This window comes from Musa acuminata, chromosome BXJ2-4 (assembly GCF_036884655.1).
Source record: "Musa acuminata AAA Group cultivar baxijiao chromosome BXJ2-4, Cavendish_Baxijiao_AAA, whole genome shotgun sequence".
NCBI lineage: Eukaryota > Viridiplantae > Streptophyta > Magnoliopsida > Zingiberales > Musaceae > Musa > Musa acuminata.
Window position 1 is genome coordinate 42,871,195 of NC_088341.1, and position 26,845 is coordinate 42,898,039.

The window sequence follows — 26,845 nt, forward strand, 5'->3', positions numbered from 1 at the left end:
GGTAAGCATGTAAAGCATAAATCCCTTCAAATTCTAAGACTTCTGGTTCGCGACATAAGTTAAAGAAATTGATTGCAGCTTTTAAGCCAATTAACTGTACATAAAAAAGCACAGATGTTTGCAGAGCTTGTTTGTGCCTCAAAAGGAACAACAATTTCACGATTAATTTGTACAGAAATTTATAGAAAACGAACGAAATGCCATGATAATTACTTATCTTCATCGAGGACGTGGATGCTGCTCCTCCGTGCAAGCTGCAAGTCAAGCAAACCTTATGGATAATGATGTTTTGCAGTGCCAGTAAAGGAGTCATTTGCCATCAGAAGCAAGCAATCATCTACTTCAGGCTCAAAGCTGCAATCTGCCGTCCAGCATTAACTAGAGTGAACTCAATCTATCCGTTTGAAAAGATCTCTACAAGCATAAGCTACTGATCACTTCTTCCTCTGTAGAACAACCTGCCAAAACCACGACCATGCTTATTGGGCGAAACATTAGGAAAGGAAGTAGAAGAGGATGACTGAGAATACCTATGCTTTCGGTGCTTTGAGTTGACAGGCGATCTTGTAAGATGACCTGCTTCTATGTCAGATGGGCAAACCTGGGAGACGAATCTATCCAAGGGAGACTCACCTCCATGTGTTGGTGTTATAAAAGCAGCAGAACTTTCCACCTCTGACATGGAGTGCCTTGATTTATGCATGGCTCGAATGTTAAATCCACTAGGGCCAGGTTTACCTTCAAAATGGTCATCAGTCATGAGATTTCTATTCTTTGGGGAAGAATCCGATCGATCTGCCAGTGGGCACAATGCTTGCAATTGCCTTCCGAGCATAAGTATGGTCTCTTGACACTCTGCAAGCTTTTCAGCTGCAGCTTCTATCTCTTTCTCCTATTATAGGACATATTGATGATTTAAAAGTTAAACTAGAAGCTACACATCATCTGAGTCTATATATGACTTGGTTCATGCAAATTCCAGTCCTTTCCATATTCATAAACTAAAGAACAACTAAACGACAGATTGAATTGCAATAGAACCTTTGGAAGCCATAAAATCAGTAATTTATGATGCATGCCTATCATCTAGGTCAAAATAATGGATTGTGAAAATAATATCACATAATTCCAATTAAAATTGATATTACAGAGTCAAACACATTATCATCATAACTGACATTGTTGCTTAACTGAAGACAATGGGTCAAGTATCACAAACATTACAACTTCATCTTGAAAACCTTACACGATATAGATTGCTACAAGGGGTTAATCTCGAGTAGACCAAGATCAAGGTTATAATGTTAATAACAACATCCCAACACTGATCCATATCAAGTGACACTGGTAGACCACAGCAAGCTCATGAACAAGTGAGGATGCTTGCTTTGGTCGTTAGCTGTAATGGGATGTTAGATCTGATCTAGTTCTTTTTCCTTGCAATTAGCAAGCACAATGTGGGTGTTAGGCTACATTAAAAACAACCTAGAGCTCAGGGTTCCATTTTGTAAAGCAACTTAAGAGAAGCCGGAAATGGGCCTGGGAAGGTCTTCCTCCGATGACTAAGTCAAGGTGTGATCAACCCCTGAATATAGGTGAGTAAATGCGAGAGTCAATGAGGAATAATGATGGTGTTAGTCACTAGCCATCTATAGAGACATCCAGGTGAAAACTCATAAATGCTATAAGGTTGACCCACTGATAGCCAAAATCTACCATCATTAATGGTTGACTAAAATAACATGATAATTTCTTGGAGTTGCCACTGAGGTGGGCATTAAATGCCTATCATGTGTTGGCCTATGATTAGTTGACAAGAAGCCTCGGGACCCCTCCACAAGTGATTAAAAAACCGGATTGAAAGTGTCTCGACTAAAGACACTTGGAATGCCAATTGGTCCAGCAGTATGCTTGATACAATGTAAACAAGCTGGTAAAGGCTGCTCCTAGTACTGAATTGCTGATGGATGGTTACACCATTCCTTACAGACAACCACCTTGTTCCCATTTGCTGGGTGACGGTGCAGACCAATATGGACATAGGGCTATCCCAACGTTTTTTAAAATATTAGGCGCAAGGTCCCAAAACATCCAAGGCACTAGGCGCTCGCCCAGGCACCTACCCAAGCAAAGTAAGGGGCTCCCGAATATTATAATTAAAATAATATACAGCTAAATAGAAATATGCTAAATATGTTTATGGAGATCTATGTTAGAATTAAACTGCTCCAAAAACATCTTATTAATCAAGCATGTTTTGTCGCTCTAAGGCATCATCAAGTAAAAGGTTGGAGAGTTTTACATATAAATAAAAGTGCATATTGCTGATGGTGTTGTATATATAATAAATATATTTAAACTGCTCCAAACAAGTTTTTGCTTGTCTATTCACAGTTTAATTAACAGGAAGGTGGGGGAAGAAGAGAACGATGAACGAAACTGTAGCTACGAATGAACAAAGCTACAGTGAAGGACGAAGGTAGTAGATGACATTATTGACGACGGTGGACAGAGCCGCAGCGTTGGACGGATAGTGCAAAGGTGGCAAATGAAGGTGATGGAAGAGGTTGTCGGCAACGACAAATAGAGTTATAACGAACGTTAGGGTTTAGACGAGATGTAGTGGCAAACGAGCTACAGAGACGGGTGTGTTGTAGCGATGACAACCGAGCTGCAACATCAAATGAGTTTGGATGAGGCTGTCGATGATAGCGAGTAGAGCGAACAAAGGCAACGGATGTAGGGTTTTATTTCACCTTTGTTTTCTTTTACTGGGTCGGGCAAGGGAGAGGGTTGGCCAGTGTTAGGATAACTATGTTAGTTGGTTCGATCGAACCAACTTATAAGTCCAATCAAACCAAAGTTTGAACCCAACCAAATTTGGTTCGGGCACTCGCTCGTGGCGCCAGGCGCCTGGGCTTAGGCAAGCACTCATGTAGCACTTCATTGAAGCGTTATGTCCGGGTTTCTGCGAGGCGCTCGAGCCTCGCCTAAGCACCCGAGCGCCTTTTGAAAATACTGAACTGTCCTTTGTTAAATGCAATTGCCTTTTCTTGAGTCAATATAGCACAAACATTAGTCTGAGCTTAGCAAAGTTGTTTGCACAATAAAATAGTTTGGCAAAGTTTTTGAAACTATGACAACTACCGTAGAAATTTCTGTAACCTTTAACTTTGTGTTCCAAGAGACCATTATAAGTGGCTTATGAGAACCACCTTAAGAGGTTTTCAATAAGGTCAAATGTTCAAGTCATCCTTCCAACTAAATAATATCAAGAAGAAAAATGGAATGTACATGGCTCAGCAAAATGTCAATATGATGAACTCAAGCATTGGTCATTACCTGTTTTTTGTTGGTACTAGTGTAAGCATCTGAGCACATGCAACATTTATCATACCTTCATTTTAGCAAAAAAACAAAAACAAGAAGATGACATCAGATAATGTACCAAATATATGAATGACACCAACTAACTAAACACCAACTTCAACAGAACCAGACTTATCTGGATTAAAAGATTTAGCAATTCAAAGTATATGTAATCATTAGCTAACCTGACAATCTTCTCTTGAAGATCTCTTAATTTGGCCAAATCATCCTCGTGAAACTGCCTCTCTTCCTGAAGCTTGTTGCTTAATGTCTGTACTTCTGAATGTAGGACATTTACTTCAGTTTCTAATTCCCGCGCACGTGACTCCAGCAAATTGTAAGACTCAGCCATACACTTCAATTGTGTTTCAGACAAGCTATTTAATTTTTTACTAGCGGCCAATTGAGATCTAAGCTCTGTCATGTTCTGTTCAGTTTCAACCAGCTGAAGTTTCATCTCTTCCAGTAATTTGGTACAAGTTGACAGTTCCACTTGCATGTTTTCTTTTTCCAGCTTCATCTGTTCAAATTCCTTCAAGGAGAATTTCTGCATTGTTGTTCTTTGTTCATTGATATCACTGATAGGCCCATCAATCTCTAAATGAGATGAAGAAGACCTCCCTGAGAAATTTTCATTTCTTGGTTCATGCTGAGCTACTCTGTTCTCGAGTAATGTTGCTTTGTCTATGCAATCTGAAATACTACTTTTCCATTCATTATTCATATCCAATGACATCCTAAAGCCTACCTTACTGGCTTCAGACAGAATATGGGATAAAATGAGTATAGCATCATTCAAGCATTTTTCATCATGTTGAACATCCTTAACACAGGAAGAGAACTGCTGGATTTTCTCACTTAGTCCTTGAGTATCAAATGGATGATCTTGTGTAACAATAGCTTCTTTCCCAAGATATGTAACAAAATCTTGAATCTCAGTTATAGCATTGTTTAACTCTTGACCCAAGTCATTCTTACCATCAGCAGATGAAACACTGTCATGCATAGAGATAACAATATCGGTGGTCTCATTGATGTCATCATGACGAGGTTTTTCATCACAAGAAGCATCTGTCAAATAATTTCCTTTAACGACACAGCTTATTGAGTGCTGAGGCAACTCTTCCTGTGTTTCCTTCATGATATGTCTTATATCTTCCAAAACTTTACCAATATCAACTTCTTGATCCTGCAATTTGAAAATAGAAGCTATTCTTGACTGAAGTTTCACCAACAGATGATCATGTTTATTTATTACAAGTCCATAGTGGTTTTGATTGGTACAAGGCAGAATTTCTGACTTCTCTGATGCCATCACTTGTACTTCGCTAGTATCGTCCTTCTGAACATCACCTAGTAAAGTAGCACTGGTATTTTCAGTTTTCATCTTATCAAGCACACCATCAGATATGGTGGTTGCTCCATTGGACTCTGTTGACAAACAAGCTAATCTTTCCATCTCTAGAAAGTCATCCATAAGTTCCAAATGATTTGAATTGTCTATATTCTTGGACTTCACAGTATCTTTTTCTTTCTGAAATTGTGAGAGCTCTGACATTAACGTTGTAGCCCAAGGTACCGAATAGTTTCCTTCCTCATCAATTCCATCTTCAGACATGGAGGTCAAGCTTGACGGGTTGCTTTCGTTTTGGGTTAAGGTGGTATCAGAAGAGACATCAATATTTGGTGTTGATGAGACTTTTTGTTGGTTCAGAGCTAGCATTTGTGCTTCAACACTACAAAGCTTGCTTGCTGTTTTAGCACACATATCTCTTGAAGCCTGTAACTCACTGTTACGCTTTGACAGAGCCTCTCTTAACATCTTTGTTTCTTCCTCAATGGTTAATAAATGTGTGGTAAGAAATTCGTTCTCCTTTTGCAATGTGTGGATGCTTTCTGAAGCAAAATCACAAGTAGGAGTTGATTTGTGATGTGGACTACGATTCTTTGCAGGTGAGTGCCTCATTCTAGTCTCCTTATGGTCACGACCTAAATTTTCAACTTCTAGTTTCATTTGTGCCAGTGCAGCAGGCCCAGGCAGCTTTTTCCTAACAAGACCACGTAATCTTTGGCATTCTGCCTCCAACTTTGATATTTTCTTAACATCCTCCAAGTGCTGCTTATTTGCTGCATCAGCAGATTTTGTGCTCATATTTTTCTCTTCATTCCGAATTTCAAGCTCCTTAGAAGTGACATGTAACTCATATTTCAATGAATTAATTTCTTTTTTGCATGAGTCTATATTGGTCTTTAGCACTTCAATTTCAGTATCAGCTTGCATCTTCTCATCACTAACTTGCATTAGAATATCTGAACGCTCTTGAATAGATCTTGAAAGTGCTGCATTTTCAGCAGAAGCCTTGAGCAGTTCCTCCTCGAAAGCATCTAGTTTTGCTTCTAGTTCTGCTTTGATTTTTTCCCATTGCTTAGTTTTGGCAAAGATCACATCATGTAATTTTTGCTCACTTTCTTCCTTCACATTCCTTGTCTGCTTCATGCACTCCTTCAGGGCACTATCAAGATGAGATGCACGTTCTTCAGCTGTAAGCTTCAACAGTGTGACAGATTCAAGTTGATGTTTTAGTGCGGATGATTCAGCTTCAGCTTTTTCCCAACCTAAAATAATTAAGAAAAGAATAATAACTTGTTATCACCAACGCTCAAAATTAGAAATTTGCAAAAAACGAGGTAATCTATAGTCATCATCTCTCAAAACTCCTAAGAAAAATACTGAGTTCATCATCAGTGTTCCAAGATGCTGCTGTGTTATGCAAGAATCAGGTCACTGCATTGAGAATGTACAGGATGTGGCTACATGTAAAAACTTTGGTCATGAATGCATCTCATATGGATGTATCATAAGGAGCAAGCTTCAAAAATTAGGCAACAAAGTAGAAGTATATGGTCAAGTTTATATATAGATAATTCTTGCTAAATTAGAAGCTTACCATGCAATGCATAAGATGGAATTACATTCATTCCAATGTTCAATGGATGAGAAGTAAAAACGTAACATGAATGTGAGATGCATGTTACATGGATGATAAAGAGTGTGAAGCAAAAACATAACAAATAGGATGAGAGAAGTGTGGAAGAATAATTTAATATCAAATGTTACATGGATGATAAGAACCTAACATGAATGGCCAAGATCATAAAATAAGGAGAAATAAGGAAAAACATGTGAGATGCATAAAACTGCGTTATTGGGTGCATATGCAACAAAAACACATAATGAAACCATGTAGGTCTTATATAAGAGATCACAGGGCCAATCAACCAAAATGTCTTCTTGTGCAGCCACATGAACCACATTTTAGAATATTAGCATGAAATATATTCAGGTAAAATAATGTAATAGGACATGTTGACACCTGAGACTGCTTCTTCAGCAACTTTAGCATGTTGCTTGACTAGATCATCCTTAGCTGTCATCTCAATTAGTGCTGCAGACAATTTTTCATTTAAAATGTTCACTTGATTTTCCAATTCAGTTAGGTGTGCATATGATTCTGCAGAAATCTGTACATAATTAACAGTGTAGTTACCATCCTGCAAAGACAGCAAGTTGCCTCAAGTGAGTGACTATGTGAACCATATCAAGAGAATAGTAAACTGGGAATCTAACAGATACCTTATCTCACTATATGCAGGAAGATAAGATAAGAAATAATAACTACAGAATTATGCAGTTCAGTCAAAATGAAATCTTACCATTAGATAATTGGCATTCGGCTTCAAATAAAGATAAAAAAATGTTAAAGTAGACATCGCAGTACGCATAAATGTCATCTGCTAGCACGGACAGTATATCTTATTGTCATTGCATAACAATTGAATTTGCTAGGTAACTCATGAACTCTGCTAGCAATCCAAAGCTTAAGATAATGTACTAATTCATGACCTCAATGACTGCTTTGAGTATAAAGTTGTTATTTCAGATATCTGTAGCATAAGCACTTTCATGTACTATTTCTGACAAGCTTGATATCATGGAAAAAGGTATCAAGATATACATATATCTTTCATGTCCTTTGCAGTTAAGCAGATAAAGCACGGTAATGAATATCTCATGAAAGGAAATTTATAAAGGCCCCAAAACATATGTATATGTATGTATGTATGTATATGTATATGTATATGTATGTATGCACACACACACACACTATATATATATATTAAAGATCATGCTTAAAAATAAATAAAAATATCTTGTAGTGATAGTGCTAGATAATAGTATTATATTTCATATCAGTTTATTGCATTTTATTTAAAAGGCTTCAGTAATTAAAAGCCTGATAGGAGTAGAAGTTTGAGAGGCGCCTCAAGCTATGTATCAAATAATGTTTCGAAAATGATCATGTTGAACTTAAGATCAAGTATATTTTTGAATTTTCGAGAATGATATTCACTATTCAGAGTGTGTAATGCTCATGAGGGCATCATATATGTATGGATAATTAGAATTTAAGCGGAAACCAATTCATAACCTGTTTGGCATAGTGAAAGGAATATAAACCAATTTACAAAAAGCTTCAATATTTCGCAAATCATTTGTTCCCATAAATTAAATCATCATATGCAATTTTTGTAAGAAGCAACAAAATAATGAAACTAGAAACATTGTTCCTTGGATTTCATGGACACATGCATTTCACAAATTAGTATCATAGTCGTTAGCCAACATGGACTTAGGTCAGCTTATTCTTTCGGCAGTCTTAAAGTTGTGAAATTAGTTGGAATTCCAAGAGGTACCCTTTAAAGGAGTCATGGTTTATGTTCTTTCAAAGTAAAAGATAAATTTGCAAAATGAATCTGAAAGTTATATAACATCACTGAATGTTAGTACAATCAACCTGCATGAAACCTGCTTATCAAACTCATATCTTTGATGTCAATCTATAGACGATGTCCAAAATATGTTTACTATCGATGATATATAGATATTATTTTCAATTTTGCACCAAATAGGTGCAAGCAAGAACAAATCTGATCGACTTGATTTCCACCAGTGTTGGACAAAGTTGAATGAGAGGAATCAATTGCAGTCATAACCTTCTCAGATGACTTCTTTTTCCAAGGCCAACTTCGCCGATCCATCCCCAAATAAATAGACTACAGTCTATGCCATTCATTCATGCTTCAATCTGTAAAATACAAGAAAAATGAAAATTCAACCTAACAAGTTAAAAATAAAAATTAAAAAGAAAAGTGCATTCGAAAATGAACTTGTGATGACAGAAAATTTGCAAGTTACTTAAGGAAGATAAAAAAAAACCAAATTATATTATCAAGAAAAAGAACAGAATCACTTGAGATTTTCCTTTGAGGAGGAGGTATTTCAACATATGTAGTTTACAGCCACCAGCGGGCAGGAACAGGAACTATCAACAGAACCTTGGCTACAATATTTTAGCTTTGAAAACGTATACTCCCCATTCTTAACAACTCCAATCTTCTTTGGGTCCGCATCTTAACTGCCAAGTATGGAAACCTCCACCCCTGGACTGATTCCCCTAAATCCAATCTCTCTCGATCCAGGATCAATATCAATCATCTAATCAAAGATATCAAAACTGGGTTTCAAAAACTAATAGCTGATGGCAACAATACCAACATTCAGACAGACCCTTCAGTTGAGAACCTACCCAACAGACACTGGCCGACCCTAATTTACATTGATGTGATATCTACTTTCTGCATTGTTTCTGAACTGTTGGACTCTAATTGCTGGAATCTGACCAAACTTGAGCTTTTATTCCACCCTTCTCTAGTTGACCGAATTCTGAGGATTCATATTGCTAAGCTCCCTCATGACGATTCTTGGATCTGAGTCATATGACAACCCAATCCTTAAGGCTCTCTCTCTACTAGTGATGCCTATCAATTTCTAAAGTTTGACACTAAGGATAAGGGATGGCATGGCTAGAAGATGATATGGAACCTTTCTATTTCTCCAAAGATCAAACTATTTCTTTGGAAGCTTTGTTGGAAAAGATTGCTTACCTCTAATCTCTTTGCTCACATTCTACACCACCAGATTGAGCACTGTGCAATGTGTCAACTCTATGAGGATTCTCCAGCTCACATATTTCTTGAATGTTCTTCATCCATCTTCTTTTGGAACTTGCTTCAATCCAAAATAGGAATCAGATTCAGACACTTTCATTCTTGGTCTGATGGCTCTTGGCTGTTGGGGCTGTTGGAAGGTGAAGGCTATGAGATATCTGCTTCTAATTAGATTCTTAGCCTTATTTCACTCTTTTTGGACTCTTTGGCTTAATAGAAATGATTCCAAATTCCACAACCGTCATGCTAATCCCTCTACCTTAGTTATCAAGGCTCTAGCCCTCATGACTGAAACTAATCAAGCATATCCATCACCCAAGGGGACTAGTAATATAATTCCTCAGTTTACTACTTCTAGAGAAAGGTTTTTTTATTGTGTTTTGCAATGTGATGCCTCTTTTGTTTCTTCTGACTTTCCTGCATGTATAGGCTTCATCTTCACCTCCATGGACAACACTACTCTAGCTGTTGGTTGCCAACCTTGCAATGCCCACAATGCTGCAATGACAGAGGCGCTTGCAATCCTCGAGGCTCTCAAGTATGCTGCAACCATGGGTTGGGAAAACATTCTTCTCCAATCGGATGCCCAACCCATCATCAACTACATTCATGGCTCCCAGCAAGTTCCTTGGCAACTCCAGGTTATCATCTCTGATGTAAAGCTCCTATTGAGCCAACTTACTTTCTTCTCTGCTGGCTTTATTCCAAGATCTCTCAACTGCAAAGCTCACCAGCTTGCATCTATTGGTAGAACCAGCAGGTTCCCCTCTTTTTGTACACTGGATGATTTGAGTTGTTCATGGAGTCCCCTAACTATGTTTTTCTAATTTAATGAAATTTATTTTACTTCAAAAAAAAAAAGTAATAGAGTTCTATCAAGAGGTTGTATAGGGTTTGACATAAATGGAAATAAAATGTAATTGTAATCTGCTTGTAATGCAATCACTTTTGTGTCACCTAGTGCACAAATGATGAATTTTTCATTTCACATTCATTGTTGAAGCCATTCTGCATAAGGATTTTTGTACGTACAAACTGATCTGTATTCTGCAACATGTTCATTTCCTATATGATGTTTAGTTTGAGTCAGCTTCCACAAAATTCATCCACAATCACTCTTCCTCGTCACCCCTCTCAATATCCGAAATCTCACAATCTTCATCAGAGGTGACAAAGGCATCATGTTAATAATTTTAGCTGATCACAAGTGAGACATCATTAAGAGAGGAAAATTTCAATTAAAAAATATCAAATAGAAGAAGAGATATCTTATTGCCACTACTGTCTGCGGAATATTCCTTTTCTATGCTCTCCCCATGATAAAGCTACTTTTGTATATCATCCAGTAATTCCTGCACTTTGTATCATGTCTTTTTAGCTACTATGGTGCATGCCCCATTTTTTGTTCCCATCTCCCTGAAACTGTGAGAGGAGGTGTAGTTAAGTAGGCTCAGCTTGAATCTCTACCATACCAAAATCTTGTAAGTGGGTACAAGATATCTAGGTAATGAAAGCTCTAGTTAATAATTCTCAAAGTTACATGAAAGGAGTTCATCTAGTGAGCAGATGAAAAGTAAGCAACGTTTTACCATAGCCTAAATGAAAAGAGTGGAGAGGAATCAAAACTATAAATGCGAACGTTAGATGGTTAAGGACACATGCAGTGATTCTCAGTACTGACCTTTGCAGGAATCAAGTATGTGAATGTCCTAATGCTGCGAGAGCAGTGGCACTGTTCACTGGAGAGGAAAAAGTCAATTAGACAAGTATTTATTACTCTGTTTGGGCATTTATTTCGATCAGATATGCATGCGAAAAAGATACTTGAAAAAAAAAAAGCATGGAAGAGAAGCCGTAATAGAAATTGTGCTGCTAGAACAGCTTGAACAGATTTTGCTACATACGATGTTAGTCTGGCCTGAAGCAAGGATGCTTCAAAAGGAATGGTTTGGGCCGCTTGATTTTCGTACAAGTTTTAATCTCCATAACGAGAAAAACAGAGTTTGAGAATCCACTACAAATCACATAAAAAAACTAATGGTTTTAATCAATCAAGTAGAGAGGAGAAAAGAGCAAACATTTGAGAAAAAGAAGTGAGGAGCATTCTTTTCTCAATGCCATCGCGAATCTGTAAAACGAAAACCTAGAAAGGCACAATTCGATCGATACCATCCAAGTTTATGAGATAAAACCAAGCAATATAAATCTTGGAGAAGGAGAAAAGGGCAGCTAAAAACCCAAAATCTGAATGGCAGAGACAGAGCAGACATGGATAAGGCTTTGATGGACAAAATGTGGGTCACGCGGTGCGAGTTCTTGGATGAGATCCAACGAACGGTATGGTTATGGACCAAAGATGTGCAAGAGAGGAGATTGTTCTTGGTGTGTGTTGATCCTTGTGCTTGTGTCTTCGACACACGAACAAGTTTGGTGGAGACGGTAAAAAAAGAATGAGGGGAGGAGTAGGAGGCGATCGAGGTAGTTACTGTCGTCTTCTCTGCGGTGCCACCCCCTCTCCCTCTCTCTCTTTCCCTCCGCTGCGCTGTACTTCTGGCTGACACTCGTGCTGATCAAAGGAGCAGAGACGCGAAGAAAGAGATGGGAGGGAGCAAAGAAAATGCAGGGGAAAGAGTGACTGAGAGAGCGCAAAGTGGGTAGAAGATGGTGCCGTCAGGGCTGCTCGCTTAAAAAGCACAACGTTGTCGTCGCAAGCGCACCCCGGAGATGCCGCTTCCCTGCCCATATCTACACCATCCTCATTCTCAGTGGGTCCCATAAAACACTCGGTATCCCATCATATTGACGAACGGGTAAGTGAGAGGAACGATGCTCTCGAGTGCCGAATAAGTCAATGCATTCAGGCGGGCTATCATGTACCTACGTAGACATATATTTTTGCTCCCAAATTTCTTCACCACACGCCCGCTGTGTCCGTCATGCTGCCTCCCAAAAATGCGCTCTGTGTCTGGTGCCAGGCGTCGATACTTGAAAAGTAGTGTCTGTATATCATCCCTATATTAACTATCAGTATGACCGGTTTTTATAATAAGAAAACATTCCTTCGAAACACCAATTACTCCGCCGCATAATAGAAATAAGTATTAATAATAAAGATTAAAAAAATCATCAGCTACAGAGTGGACGATGGTGATCGAACGGGAAGCCACCGACGGATGAGTTGGTCGCCACGCCAATTCTTTCTATTCTGTTTTCATCCTATATCTCACGTACGGCTTCCGAATCGAACGATGAGTCGCCTATCGTCTGATCCGCGTGCGACGGTGATCTGAGGGTGGAGCACTGTAGGGGACAGGTGGCCCACGAGGTCCACCCGCGGTCTCTCTCGGGCGGCGACAGATCGACACGAGGCCGACTTCGGGTCCTGATCCACGTGGAGTCTGAGAGCGCGTCTTTGTTGCCATCGAAAGCGAAGCCGATCGTCCGATCGACATCGGACGGCTCTCCTCGTCGCCAAACAGGTGGGCCCGGACGCGTGCTTAGACCTTGTTGTCATGTTGCGTCCGCGCTAGACCGCGTTGTGGTGGCGCCCGTGACTTGCGTTCCGTAGCCGCGTGCGGCCCGCTTCCCGCGGGTGGTGGGCGTGAAACAATATCGCACCAACCGTGGTTTTTGATCGACGGGCTGATGGCCTGCATGAAGCGTTGCCTTTGTCTGGGGAGGTTTTGTAGATGGAAACGGAGTCCAGGGGACCCACTCGCCGCACGAATCATCCACTCCCATGTGAGACCGTCGGCTACGTACGAAGCATCGGCTCGTGACCTTGATGGACGACTGCGTGGAGCTCCAGCGCACGAGCGTATCCGGACTCGTTCGCATCATGGGCTCGTGTTCCATCAGCCACCAGGGCAAGCCGAGATTTGATTGGCGTCCTTAAGATTCGTGCAAGCGTGTCGTTTATATAACACGTAAATATCATTTGGTGTGATCATAAAAATCCTAATGCACCAGCAAGTTTACATATCAATTGGTAGACAGATGGATTCTAAAAATAGATTCCAAGAGAAGCCACCTAACTCTTACCTAAAAAAAAGAAGGTAAATCCTTTATTGCGTGAGTTCTTAATTTGTAGGTGTTGTAATATTAAATTAAATTTTATGATTAGATAGGATATTGGTCTAATAGTTTTAGTAAAGATTGCAAGTTATTTTCTTACTTGAAATTTAAGTTTTAGTTTGACCCTTATAAAATAAGGAGGTAAAATCTGATCTAAAATTATTCATCCGAAATGCTCCAATAAAGTGTCATTCCCATCCGTCATTATTTAGTGGGCAAGACCTATTCAACTTCCCCCTTTGTTTTGTCTCATCTCTGAAAGAAAATAATAGCGAAGGAGAAACAAAAACTAGGGCACAAAATTAGAACAGCACAAAATAGCTGCATCTCCCGGTGGGCCCCAATTTTCTCCTTTTTTTTGGAATAGTTCACCCTTTGGGTGTGACGGACGGCGGGGGGCGTCGATTGGGGCTCCAAAAGAGGGGGAAGTTTCTCCGGGCGTGTCGGAACAAGCAGTCGGTGGGAGATCTCGACGTCGTCGTGGAGATGAAGAAGGCCGGGGCCTACGCCGCATCCCTCGCGGCCGCCTCTTCGGCCGCTCTCACCGCCCTCAACAACTCCGATCACGGCGCCTCCAGCTCCCCTTCCTCCGTCAAAGAGGTATTCACGTCCCTGCCTTGCTCTCCTCCTTGTCGATAGGGGCAGAAAGGAGAATTACCCGGGTGGATTCTTCAACAGGGATCGGGATCGTCGATTGATAAGGACGCCACGGGATCGGTGGTGGAAGACAAATTCGCGCCGAGATTCGACGGGCTCAGGTTCATCGAGACGCTGGTGACGGCCCATCGGTGATTCACCGACCTCTTATCGAGCGGTAAGATCCGATCTCTGCAGAGGACTTCTTGATTTCGTCTTTTCGTTGTTGTGATTGGTGGTAGCGTAACATTGCTACAAGTTTTGTTGTTGAGGACTATGTATTCTTCTCGGATAAAGTAATTTTAGCTTAATTTCTTGAATTTTGATTCATCCCTTCCCTCTTTACTAATATTCGAGTTTTTTTCTTTTTCCTTCTATATTATTTATTTACTTATTCATTTATACTTTTGTTGTTATTGTTAATAATAATAATAATAATTTTTTGTCGTTGGTCACGACCGCTTATATTATCACTCGTTCATTTTGTTATTATTTTAATCAATATTTATCCTCCATTCATAATCATTTTCGCTACTAAAATAATGATGGACGTTATTAGATATATGTAGGTAACAATTTCTTATCTTCTAAAAGATACTTGCAAAAATACGAAAAAAAGGGACGACTCTTTCAATATAAACACCCATGCAGTATAATGTCCCCCCACCTTCCCACCCACCCAAATATAAGAGAACATATAAATAGGGCTAATGGTATTATAGTTAATTTTTTTAATTTAAATTTTATTGATCCTTGATAGTCATTTATTCATCGTAAACATTAGCTTGGTAACGATGGACCAGACTTATTTAACAAATGTTGAGGGTTTCAAATCTCATCTAATATATTTTTCAAAATATTATTTAGTAATTGATAATAATTTTAACAGTTCTATATTCGTCACTTACCTTTTAAAAAATATATATTTATAAAAAACTGGTAAGTCGAAAAAAGGGTTCATATGGCCGCATTTAAACGTATGGCTCAGATCAAGGTAGCGTTCCAATCCCGCCCCTTCTCCCGGCCCGATCACGTGCACCGCGGTGAGCTAAGACGGAGTTTTGTAGTAGCAACGGATCCGCTCCTCAGTATCGGATTTGTCCACTCGCGACTGACTGAACCAATCCCGGACGATTCCTCCTGTCTTCTACTCTCTCTCTCAGACACAGGACAGTCCCCTTGCAATCATGGCTCCTCTCCCTTCTTGTCCAGCCCAGCTGGGAATCACCACCCCCGCCCCCCCTCAATTGCTTTCCACTGCTCTCATAATTGCGCTACCCTCTATTCTGTTCCGCCGTCACTCCCCATCGTTTCTTCTTTGTGGCCCGAGCTCTACATTGCTGCGCCACCGCCGAAGCTCGATGGCCCTGCATCGTTCTAAGCCGCCATTGCTCATTATTCTCCTCCTCCTCATCGCCCTGGTGGTCCCTTCCGCTGCCACATCTGCTGCCCTGGTCGGCGTCAACTACGGACGGGTGGGCGACAACCTGCCCCCGTCCGAGACCGTGCCCCGCCTCCTGGCCTCCATCGGCGTCGGCCGCGTCCGCCTCTACGACGCCGACACCGCCGTCCTCCGCGCGTTCGCCAACACCGGCGTCGAGCTCGTCGTCGGCATGCCCGACCGCTGCCTCCCACCCGTGGCCGCTGACCCGGCCGAGGCTCTTGCCTGGGCCCGCGCCCACGTTCAGGCCTTCGTCCCCGCCGTCAAGATCGTGGCAGTCACCGTCGGCAACGAGGTCCTCACCGGCGCCAACGCCTCCGGCCTCGCCCACTGCATCGTCCCGGCCATGGAGAACCTCCACGGCGCCCTCGCGTCCCTCGGCCTCGACCGCGATGTCGCCGTCACCTCGGCCCACTCCCTTGCGGTCCTCGCCACGCCGTCCTATCCGCCCTCCGGCGCGGTCTTCCGCCCGGACCTCCTCCCCTACGTTCGCCCCCTCCTCGCCTTCCACGGCCGCGCTGGCTCCCCCTTCTTCGTCAACGCCTACCCCTACTTCGCCTACGTGAGCGATCCATCCGGCGTCGCACTCGAGTACGCCCTCCTCGACCAGGGGTCTGCCGCCTTCACCGACCCGGCCACTGGCCTCCGCTACGACAACCTGCTCCACGCTCAGGTCGACGCCGTGTACCACGCCATCGCGGCCGCAGCGTCGCCTTCCTCGAAGGGTGGCGGGGTTGAGGTGCGGGTGTCGGAGACGGGGTGGCCGTCCGCGGGCGACGCCAACGAGACGGGGGCGACGCCTGAGAACGCGGCGCGGTACAACGGCAACCTGATGCGGCTGGTGGCGGGGCAGAAGGGGACGCCGCTGGTCCCCGGGACGCCGATCCGGGCCTACGTCTTCGCCCTCTTCAACGAGAACCAGAAGGCGGGACCGTCCTCCGAGCGCAACTACGGCCTCTTCAAGCCTGACGGCACCCCGGCCTACCAGCTCGTCGGTGTCTCGATGCACCAGGGTAGCAATTCCACCTCCACCGATGGTATCGGCGGCAACGGCGACGGCGAGGCCTCGACAACAGGGCCGGATGGGGAGTCCGGGTTCTTCAGCATCTCCGCCGCGTCACCGGTACGTTCCATATAAATCGTACATTTTCTGCGTATTTTTAAATTGCAAATTACACTTCATTTAAATTCTAAATACGAAGATATTGGGGACAGGATTGGCAGTGCCGGGCGGCGACATCGGCGGCTATCGCAGGAGCAAGTGTGTTCTTGAAATTACTCTGAGAGATCGACAATAATCATTGCCGTTGTTTCTTTCAGAGTGCAACCGAGAACAGTCAGTGGTTGTCTTGGTGTTTGTGCAGTGTAGATTTTAGATGGAAAGCTGTGATCATTTCTACTGTGCGACTGACTCAGCTTGGCGTCCACTCGTTTGGTTTGCCTTTGATGTCGCCCAAAGGATAAAGCGCTTTAAATTTCGAAAAGAACGAGGGATCACGTGATGCCTCGCAAATCGTGCAATGCGCACGCCCACCACCGGAGGCCGCCTCTTGCGGTCACGTGCGTGGTTTGAGTGGGCTGTTCGGGCGGGTTGGATCGGTTTCAATTCCCATCGGGTTCGCCCTGTCACAAACGTGCGTAGTCCGAACCTGATCGATGTAAGATTCGATCAGGACGGATCGATTGGCAGACCCCCTTAATTAATTCTCATCAGTATATAGCACAAGTAGAAACATAAGACCAAATGATATTTCACTTATTTAAGTCTCTACGGACAGCAAACCCGATTGGAAGAGCTGTCGCGAACAGAACCAGTACAGGAATAGAACGATAGCAGCTGTAAAAAAAGAAGCTATAAAGACTGCTCTTACACCAGAACGGACACACACACATATCCTTAGATCTGGCATTATTACGCATAGCATCAACTACTACAAGAAACGACAACGACACATCGGTTATCTGCTCGACGGGGAGTCTACGGCTTGCTGTGCACTTTGGCCGGTGGGGAGCTCGGCTTGTTGTACTTGGGATGATCATGGTGGAAATGCGGGATATGTTTCATGTGAGGTAACGTCTTCTTGGGCATCGGATGGTACTTGATCGTGGGGTGCTCGTGGTGAGGCATCGTGGACGGCTTGTAGACCGGCGCAGCAGGTGGGTTATAGTATCCCCCTGACGGCGGCTTGTGCATCGGCGCAGGTGGTTGGTAGTATCCCCCCGACGGTGCCTTGTGCACCGGCGCAGGTGGTTTGTAGGTAGGGGGGCTGTAAACTGGGTGTGGGTGGTAGTGAGACTTGGGTGGGAATTTGTAGTGTGGCATATGTAACTTGGGGTGCTTCTTTTTCCATGCCAGCGGAGGGCAGGGGTAGAAGGTGGCCGACGCGCAGGTGGCCGACGAGAACGACAGCTTCCCGGACGCCGCAACGAACGTGTGCTTTCCCTCGTCCTTGGACTTGAGGATCAGCTTGGAAGGGTTGAGGGCGTTGTTCTTGTCAGGGCAAGGTGCGTTGGAGGTGTTGTGGAGCTGCGCGAAGCACTCGTGCTTCAGGTCGCCGTTGTCGAGGAGAAGCTCGCTCGGGAGCTTCACCTCGAAGTTTCCGTTGCTGTCGAGCTCGCCCGTGGCTTTGGTTTCGTACTGCTCGTCGCTCACCTTGCACTTGACGGCTACACGTAGTCCTGCTTGGTCAAAACCACCATGGAAGAACATATCAGATGCATGCCTTACTCGAGCAACTAAGCAGCAATTGTGCTAAGCATCAAGACTACTACAAGTGAAGAACAAGAGTCGATCGACCTTTGACAGCGTTCTCAGTCTTGATACTCTTCTGCGCACAGTCCAAGCATTCGGTAGCACCGACGACGGAGACCAGCGTCTCAGTCTGCGTTGCAGCGCTTGCGAATCCGACGGCCACAAAGACTGAACACAAACCGAACAAAACGGTTTTGAGGTGCGGCGGAGTTCCCATGATGGAACTCGACCTCAGCAGGAAAGATAACAACAGGAGGAGGAGAAGAAGAAGGATTGTAACGTGTGATGTTGTTGTGGAATGTGGAGAACCCTACGTGCTTATAAATACTAAGGGACTATAAGGGAAGGCCGACAGTGGTCTTAAAGCTTTCACGGTGGAGCAACAACGAAGCCTCAGTCACCACCGGTTTTGCAGTTTTGTCCATTAAATGCGCCCTGCCCTCATCTCATCTCCATTGCCTATCACTGGTGTGGTGTATCTCCACAAACCTACTTCCTCGTCTCATTAATAACCTGACCAGATCCCTGTTTTGCACATGAAATTTTACTCGCTACCGTAACCGAGGGGACGAACCATTCATCGACAACATGGATAACTCTGGCTACTGCCAATGAGAGAAGCAGTATGCCCTGGTGAAGTACAAGAAATTTGCTGGAATTCGTTGTGGGGAAGCGATACTATTCTTAGATCCCAACACGAGACTTACCTTCTGTGGAGGACAACATCCACAGATGAACCAGAACGCTAAGGATTTTTCTTCATCTCAAGATTGTTCTACATATAAGTTTCAACTCTTCTGCAATTCAAGAAACACCCGATTTCGAAAGTTGGTGCAAGCGATAAGTCAATTAAGAGTATGGCAACGGGTTAGGTTAAACATGACGAAGTCAACAACAGCTCATCGATAGAGACTACCTGCGTAACACCTCGCCACAGCACGAAGACTGAAAGTGGCACAGTGATATGTGAGTAACTAATCCGCCAAACAAAGTGGGTTTGTATTAAATAACGAGGTCTCCGTTTGCACACCGCTGTGGTTAGCATCTAATATTTAGCAATACAAAACTATGATAGCTTATATAGTTAGATTTATGTGGTTAAATCCACAATAACCCAAGAAAAGATGAAACAACACATCCTGTGGTTGTCGAAATTACGATCCAATAACCTTGCCAAGATCGAAAGTGATTATCAAGAAACTTGAGCCATGTCATTCTGAAAGCGATAGATCGCATGCCTCCACCGGTTTCCTCAGGCAACTCAAAGTCCAGCATAAATGATTTCCGGCCGCTTTGTCTGCCACAAACTCTTCCTAGATTACGATTCCATCTCGTTTAGATCGATCCGGACATGCTCCAGTGCTTGCAATAATAATCTCATCGTCTTACTTTACATCGGCCTGCTTGACGAGATGATGAACAACCATTACTGTCGTAATCTGTACAAGGATTCATGAAGGATAAAAAAGAGAAATAGGAATTCTTATCTGGCCATAGGATTATGATAATTAGTATGCGCAGGTGCGAAATTGGACTAGGTGATGGTGCAGTAATTAATCTTCCTCATCCCGTAGAAAAAATAGGACCAGGTGATGGTAATGCAATGCTGGATTTGCCCGTATCCAAGATTGGACCATGTAACTGATGCAGTAATTAAGCTTTCACCTAACAGCAAAATAAAGGAGGAAGCAATTGAATGCTGGATTTCCAAGATCAAGATCACAAGAAGGCCTACTTCCTTCGTTGGCTTGTACAATGGCTGGTAAGGATTTCCACTTTGAACTGTTGAAGGTGGAGCACACCATACGATTCCTCATAAAAAATCTGTACTAGGAGTTAATATTATGTTATGGTCGTAAAGAGCATTTTGCTGTATATTATCTTCGTCAACTTTATGGGATGGCTTGGCCAAGCATTGAGTTGGAATTTTTGGGTGGTCCATCTTCGTGCTGTGACCGATCTCATCCACCGCTCGTGAAATGGAATGCTCTGTGCAAGTGGGATACGTCTCTCCGAGTAGTCTCAGCTGTTAGATAAGCTTTGATCGATTTCTGAGTTGTAATCGACCTTTTTCTTTGTGAAGTTTTTTAGGGGAATGGCCCACTTTTTTCACCTTAAAAGATAGTTTGATCTTATTTAGATTTACATCTGACTAATAACTTGTTTTTCTTTCTATGAATCATCCAAATAGTATTTGACTATGATTTAAATAGTTCGGGTAGACGTGGATGGAAAAACCTGACTGCCATCGCTGACAAGTTTATCTCCATGACTTGAAATTGGATGGAGGAATAAAATATACTGGGCAATGTCGGGTTGATTTTGTCCTCTTTCACTGCATGTTGAACATGTTCTTCAATATATTAAGCTTAAGCATTTAGGATTCATGATCATAATACATTATAAATTATATAGTGGCAGTCGATGATTTTATATTATATGTAATACTTTTTTGAGATAATTATAAATTACTCTCTATAGTTAATTATGATTAGCATCTCGGTCCTTATACTTTAAAAAATAATATTAAGATTTTTACATTACGAAAGTGAAATATTTAATCCCAATTCTCCTTGCATCATTAATTTTATCAACGGAAAAAATCATATTATCACGTGGAAAAAAATCACAAATGGAAAAAATAAAAATAAAAATTATTATTTTTTAATTATTAATTTTAATTTTTTTAATTATCTCTTCTCCTCTCTTTCCAAATTGCTTACTCATAGCTTACTATACTTTCTCGCTTGCCCATTGTACTTACACACTCATTGCTTACCTATTGCACCTACTCGCTCGTCACACTCGCTCACCAGCGCACCTGGTCACTCGCCTTTCGCCCATCGCACTTGCTCACCCACCACACCTGCTCACTCATCGTTCGTCACTTGTGGCACCCACTGCACCCGCTGCACTTGCTCACCCGTTGCTCACCTGCTACACCAACTCGCCTGCCCACAAACCGTGGTAGACTATAGGCGAGCACGTGCGACGAGTAAGCAGGAAGGCGTGAGTGAGCAAGTGCGACGAGTAAACAGGAAAGCGTGGTAGACTACAGGCGAGCAGGAAGATGCTACAAACCGTAAGCGGGTAGTTTGAAAAGAAAAAAAAATTATATTTTTATCCTTTCCATTCGTAATTTTTTTTATACATGATAATACATTTGATCTTTTCTATCGACGAGAATTAGGGTTAAATATTTTATCTTAAAGACTCTAAAATTATTTTTTTAATATAAAAAAATTGAAATATTAATTATAATTAACTATATGGGGCAATATGTAATGACTCTTATATCTTCAACTTATCCAAAATAAATAAATTTAGAAAAGGAAAAAGATGATAATGGTGATGACTTGAGGAGAGGGAAGCCGACAATATCCACTCTCTACATGCATGCCAGTCTTCTCACTCACCAATTATTGCATGCACATCTCTCTCTCCTCCGCATCAAACGCTTATACAACACGACCTCGACAATAAGTAAGAAAGCTAGTTGGAGGATGGGAGCAATGGTGAGGTCTCCATGCTGTGAGAAGGCCCACATCAAAAGAGGAGCGTGGACTAGGGAGGAAGACCACCTCCTCATAGCCTACATCCGTGCCCATGGAGAGGGGTGCTGGCGCTCGCTCCCCATGGCGGCCGGCCTTCTCTGGTGCGGCAAGAGTTGTCGCCTGCGTTGGATCAATTACCTACGGCCCGGTCTCAGGCGAGGCATCTTCACCATGAAAGAGGATGAGCTCATCATCAAGCTCCATAGCCGTCTCAGTAACAGGCAAGTCGTCGCAGCGTCTGTGATCATAATCATAAGATCGGAACAGTGTTCATGACGACTGACTCCATTGAATTGTGGCAGATGGTCGCTCATAGCTGCAAGGTTGCCAGGAAGAACGGACAATGAGATAAAGAACCACTGGAACACGCACGTCAGGAGGAAATTGTTGAGTCGAGGGACAGACCCAGCGACGCACCGTCGACTGATCCATGAGGAGAAAGATACAGGGCGGTTTCTTCCATATAAGCAAGAGAAGATTAGCAGCAGCAACCGGGAGGGGTCATGGAACATGCAGGACTATAGGTGTCCATACCTGAATCTAGACTTGTGTTTAAGCCCTCCATCACAGAAGCCATGAGATGAAATGAATTGCTAATTGTTTCTCTTTTCCTTCATAGTATTTCGATATTACAATTGGATTTCTTTTTTCTTTTCCTTTTTGCACAGGCCAGAGTGTTCATATTATAATTTCCTTGTCAAACATTGTAGTACTTTCTGCATGTTATATGTCCTTTGTGTTCTTTATATGGATATTCCATGTTTCATGTCTGCCTGCACAAAGTGGATCACTACCCACGTATCACCAATAGACCTATTGGAAGGAGAACAGAGGAGTGATGGCAGAGGTGGAAATGCTCATTAGAAGAAATCCAAAGCCTTAATTTTCTAATTGTTCTGTAAGCATCTGAGTCACATTTCTGACATTGCTGGTATATCGTTGTTTTCTTACAGCATGATGATATATAGTTCTTCGGTAGATTAAAGCTGACAAGTCCAACACAATTTGTTCTGCTCATAAGCACGAATGTTTGATTAGAAAATGACCGACAGCGGCTTCTTATACGGTGAGCCAATGGAGCCGACTGCAGTTTCTTTCTCGAGTGATTCTTCAAGCATGCCATTCATTATGTTGAGATTTCACACATCATTCAGACAGAGGAAACTCTTGGCATTGTTTGGTAGCACAGTCTATTAGCAATTAGTCCATTTGACACCTCATTCAAACCGAGGAATCCTTGGCATTGTTTGATAACATCTGATCAGGGGGAGGGGGGTTGGGGTCAGTCAAATAACCAGCAGAAACATGGTGATGACAAGTCAAATTTAAGAACATAATATGACAACCATTAGGTGAAGGTGCTGAGATTTGACCACCCTCCTGCAGAAATTAGTGACATGAACGCAGCGATATCACGGAGACAACATGTAGCTGCATCGATCGAATGAGATTGACCAAGGAAAGAAAACAGAGGAAAGCAAAAGAGGAAGAGATTTGCAGGGAGCAGTTTTGGATTTGGTTGTCAGAAATGATCGAGACAAAGGCAAGTTAATCTTTTGAACAGAGAGTATGCCCCATTAAGAATGTTGCATGAGATCCTTCAAATTCCAGTGTGCCGATGTGGCGTATCCGTATTGGTTGAAACATGACTGACACATGTACAGTAGATCGTACTCAGATCATAACACCCTTCGATGATCTCTCCGTCGCTGCTCCCAAGGAAGTGACAGATTTACTCGAGAGCTAATTTTTTGTTTTTGATGAAGCTGGTGATGTTACTACGTACTGTCGTCGCTAAGATGGTGGCAATGGATGATCCAAAGCTTGTGGCCTAACCCAACCATTGCCGTCATAAACGATCATAGAAGTAGGAAGCTGCCCACCTTCTATCTTAGACCACGCCAATCCAACATGGCACTCCTCTCGTGGCAAGGGCATGTGATTTCCACCTCTTCCTCCATCCTCATCCTCTTCCTGTTTCAGTTTCACCTCGCACGGGCCCAACCTTCCAACTCCACGGCACCAGCAGTGCCGGCTGTCATCGCCTTCGGGGACTCCATCGTCGATCCTGGCAACAACAACGTCCTCCTCACCATCGTCAAGAGCAACTTCCCACCTTACGGCCGGGATTTCGCTGGGCATGTGCCCACCGGCAGGTTCTCCAACGGAAAGATCAGTGCAGACTTCTTAGGTACGTCTGTAGCAGAAAGAGGCATCAGCTTATCGCTGCACAATAATGTTGGTTGATCCATTTGCCTCTCCATGTGTATCTCCACAGCTTCTATGCTTGGAGTCAAGGAGCTGTTGCCGGCTTACCATGGCACCAACCTTGGACTCAAAGACCTCGCTACCGGTGTAAGCTTTGCTTCAGCTGGAACTGGATACGATCCTCTCACGTCAGCAGTGACGGTATCGTATCTCTTCAAACATTTGCACCAATCTAAGCTTATTACATCGTAGATCTGCTGCACAACATCGTTATCTATGATCTAGTTAGTCACACCCATGTGGAAGCAACTGGAGTTCTTCAAAGAGTACAAGAGAACGTTGACGGGGAATCTGGGAGAGAAGAAGTTGACGAGGCTCCTTTCCGGCAGTCTGTTCATCGTTTGTGCAGGATCCAACGATGTGGTTGCGTACTTCAGCAATCCGATGCAGCAGCTCAGCCATGGCATAAGTTCCTACGCGGAGTTCTTGATCCAAAGTGCTTCAAGATTTCTCCAGGTAAGCTCAGAATGAACTTTTCATTCATTCACATCAATATTTTTTTGTTGTGATGCCGTACAAACTCCATGATAAGCTACATCATGTATACTACTTTGATCAAATAAAACACATGTAAATGCTTCGAATTGGTGCATTAACATTCTCTGTACACTGCAAGATGATGAACTAGTCCTTCATTTTCACCTGCAAAATCTTCTATCCATCATCAACCTTCCTCACATTTTCGCCCAATGGAATCTTGCCATAAGAGCCTGCTTTAAAATCATGACATTGCCATAAGTATTTCGTCATTCAGTTCTTTAACAAGTTGTGAAAAGGTGTTCTATTTGTTGGAGTGACTCCAATGTCCAAGTACTAAGTTTAGCCTAAAACCAGTAAACACAGTCCTTGGTATATCAATTAATGAATCTGCAACACCAGCAACGAAAAGAAAGTCCTTTTTATTGATATTTGTTGCATATGCTTCTCTCTTTATGAGGACCGAAATCTATTACTTCAAAATCTAGGCCAGTTTGATGGAGTAGCATATTTGCAGGCCAGTTTAATGCAGATGTAAGAGAAACACCATCCCTTTGTACCAACTTGAAGCTTACATGCAAACAATAGATAACCTCAACAACCCTATGATTTAGTGAGTGTACTCATATGTGGGGAAAGGAATCTCCAGGAAATGACTGAGTTGTCATTGGACACTGAAGCTAAGAAAACATGAAGTTGCACATGGTGGCCATTAACATGGCTATAGTACAGGCAGGCCCCACTGTTCAACATCAAACTTCCATTTGAATGAATCAAAACACCTTTTATGTAATGGCTCTGCATTCAGGGATCAGACACAATCACATTCACTGCGAAGTGTCCTATGCTTCCTGTCTTATGATAGGATTTGGTTGGTCTCGGAGCAAGAAAGGTGGGTGTTGTAGGAATTCCACCAGTTGGATGCATGCCATCACAAAGACTTGTGGGTGGTGGACTCTCCGGGGATTGTGCAGCGGATCGGAACCAGTTAGCACAGACTTACAACGCAAAGCTGAACGTGGAGCTACAGAGGCTTAATTCCAACCTCCAAGGATCAAAGCTGTTCTACGTTGATGTCTACTCCATCTTTCTTGACTTTATCCAGTGTCCTTGGAAGTATGGTATGCTAAGAAATGAGCTTGTTCTCTCCATGCATGATGATTTCATCAAGCTAGTCTTCTTTGTTCACTTGTGCAGGATTTGAAGTTTCCAAGCTGGGCTGCTGTGGCACTGGAACTGTGGAAGTGGCCGAGCTGTGTAATGTTCTAAGCACGACCTGTAGAAATGCTTCGGAGTATGTCTTCTGGGATAGCTACCATCCAACCCAAAGAGCCAACGAGCTCCTCATCGAAATGCTGATTCAAAAATACGCCAACTTCATCAAATGATGACATGCAAAACAGTCAGCTGTGATCTTCGATTTCAGACATGTTGTGATGAAAACCATTGAGAATACTCATCCATTTTTATGTTTCTCGAGTATTGAATGCATTTAACGCCGCCGTGCAGGAGAGATTCCTTACAGGACATTTCCAGCAAATCCTGACAATTATGGTGAGAAGTAATTGATCATACTGAGATGCTGAATCATATCACCATCAGCCGTGTCAGCGTCCACCCATGCATGCATATCTATGTGGCGAAAGATCATACTGAGATATTAAGTCAATACATGTATATAAATAATAGATACAGTATTCAATAATGTGGATTTTGAGTTAAGAAATCGATCCATGGCCACACGTGGCGCAAACAAATTGTACCTGAAAACTTAATTAGTATGGAGGAACCCATATTCTTGGATACTAATTAGATTTAGGTTCATGTCGCCTCACATCTTTCACACTATTATTCATAAGGTGGATGTTTATGCTTAACTGGTAAAAGAAAAGCTTGAAGCATAATTTTACCGATCATTCTCGATCTAGATCGGGGTGATTCCTCTTGTCATCAGTATAGTTTCCTTCTTCCTCATATCAACTACTGGAAGTGTTAGGTTAGTTTTTGTAATTAGTACTTTTGAGTTTGAGAGTGTTCAAACCCTGTAAAACTAATTAAAAGAGTTGTCTGAAATTTGAAGGATTCAGAATGAGCTCTAAAAGAGTTGTCGGAGAGTCCTTTCATGTTGGTTATGGGGAATATTTGTGTGTTTCTCTCGGGTTTGATTGTGATCATGTCACATTGAGTTTAGTGATGCGATAATGG

General features: G+C 42.5%; 4 protein-coding genes across 6 annotated transcripts; 2 read left to right on the forward strand and 2 right to left on the reverse strand.

Moving 5' to 3' along the window:
• Positions 1-55: 55 nt before the first annotated feature.
• Positions 56-12,118, reverse strand: LOC135580826 (filament-like plant protein 4). Of its 3 annotated transcripts, none has more exons than XM_065106282.1 (8): positions 11,925-12,118; positions 11,120-11,177; positions 8,425-8,516; positions 6,744-6,921; positions 3,555-5,985; positions 3,343-3,397; positions 531-892; positions 56-458 (listed from the first exon to the last, which is right to left on the reverse strand). In XM_065106282.1, the coding sequence occupies exons 3-8, from the start codon at positions 8,467-8,469 to the stop codon at positions 428-430; spliced, it is 3,102 nt and encodes a 1,033-aa protein (XP_064962354.1). In that variant the 5' UTR covers positions 8,470-8,516; positions 11,120-11,177; positions 11,925-12,118; the 3' UTR covers positions 56-427. The 3 variants fall into 3 exon arrangements, with proteins under 3 accessions (XP_064962354.1, XP_064962355.1, XP_064962356.1); XM_065106283.1 differs by lacking the exon at positions 11,925-12,118 and adding an exon at positions 11,343-11,876; XM_065106284.1 differs by lacking the exons at positions 56-458; positions 3,343-3,397 and having other exon boundaries at positions 744-892.
• Positions 12,119-15,041: 2,923 nt separating this feature from the next.
• LOC103982710 (glucan endo-1,3-beta-glucosidase 11-like) lies at positions 15,042-16,993 on the forward strand. Its single transcript, XM_009399702.3, has 2 exons — positions 15,042-16,712; positions 16,805-16,993. Exons 1-2 carry the CDS (start codon positions 15,336-15,338, stop codon positions 16,871-16,873), a joined length of 1,446 nt encoding a protein of 481 aa, XP_009397977.2. The 5' UTR covers positions 15,042-15,335; the 3' UTR covers positions 16,874-16,993.
• Positions 16,994-17,324: 331 nt separating this feature from the next.
• LOC135611037 (proline-rich protein 4-like) lies at positions 17,325-18,639 on the reverse strand. The gene is made up of 2 exons (XM_065106285.1): positions 18,387-18,639; positions 17,325-18,268 (listed from the first exon to the last, which is right to left on the reverse strand). Exons 1-2 carry the CDS (start codon positions 18,556-18,558, stop codon positions 17,568-17,570), a joined length of 873 nt encoding a protein of 290 aa, XP_064962357.1. The 5' UTR covers positions 18,559-18,639; the 3' UTR covers positions 17,325-17,567.
• A 5,136-nt stretch (positions 18,640-23,775) lies between these two features.
• LOC135609235 (GDSL esterase/lipase EXL3-like) lies at positions 23,776-26,175 on the forward strand. Its single transcript, XM_065102340.1, has 5 exons — positions 23,776-24,086; positions 24,174-24,304; positions 24,389-24,619; positions 25,506-25,761; positions 25,838-26,175. Exons 1-5 carry the CDS (start codon positions 23,807-23,809, stop codon positions 26,026-26,028), a joined length of 1,089 nt encoding a protein of 362 aa, XP_064958412.1. The 5' UTR covers positions 23,776-23,806; the 3' UTR covers positions 26,029-26,175.
• The last annotated feature ends 670 nt before the right edge of the window (positions 26,176-26,845 follow it).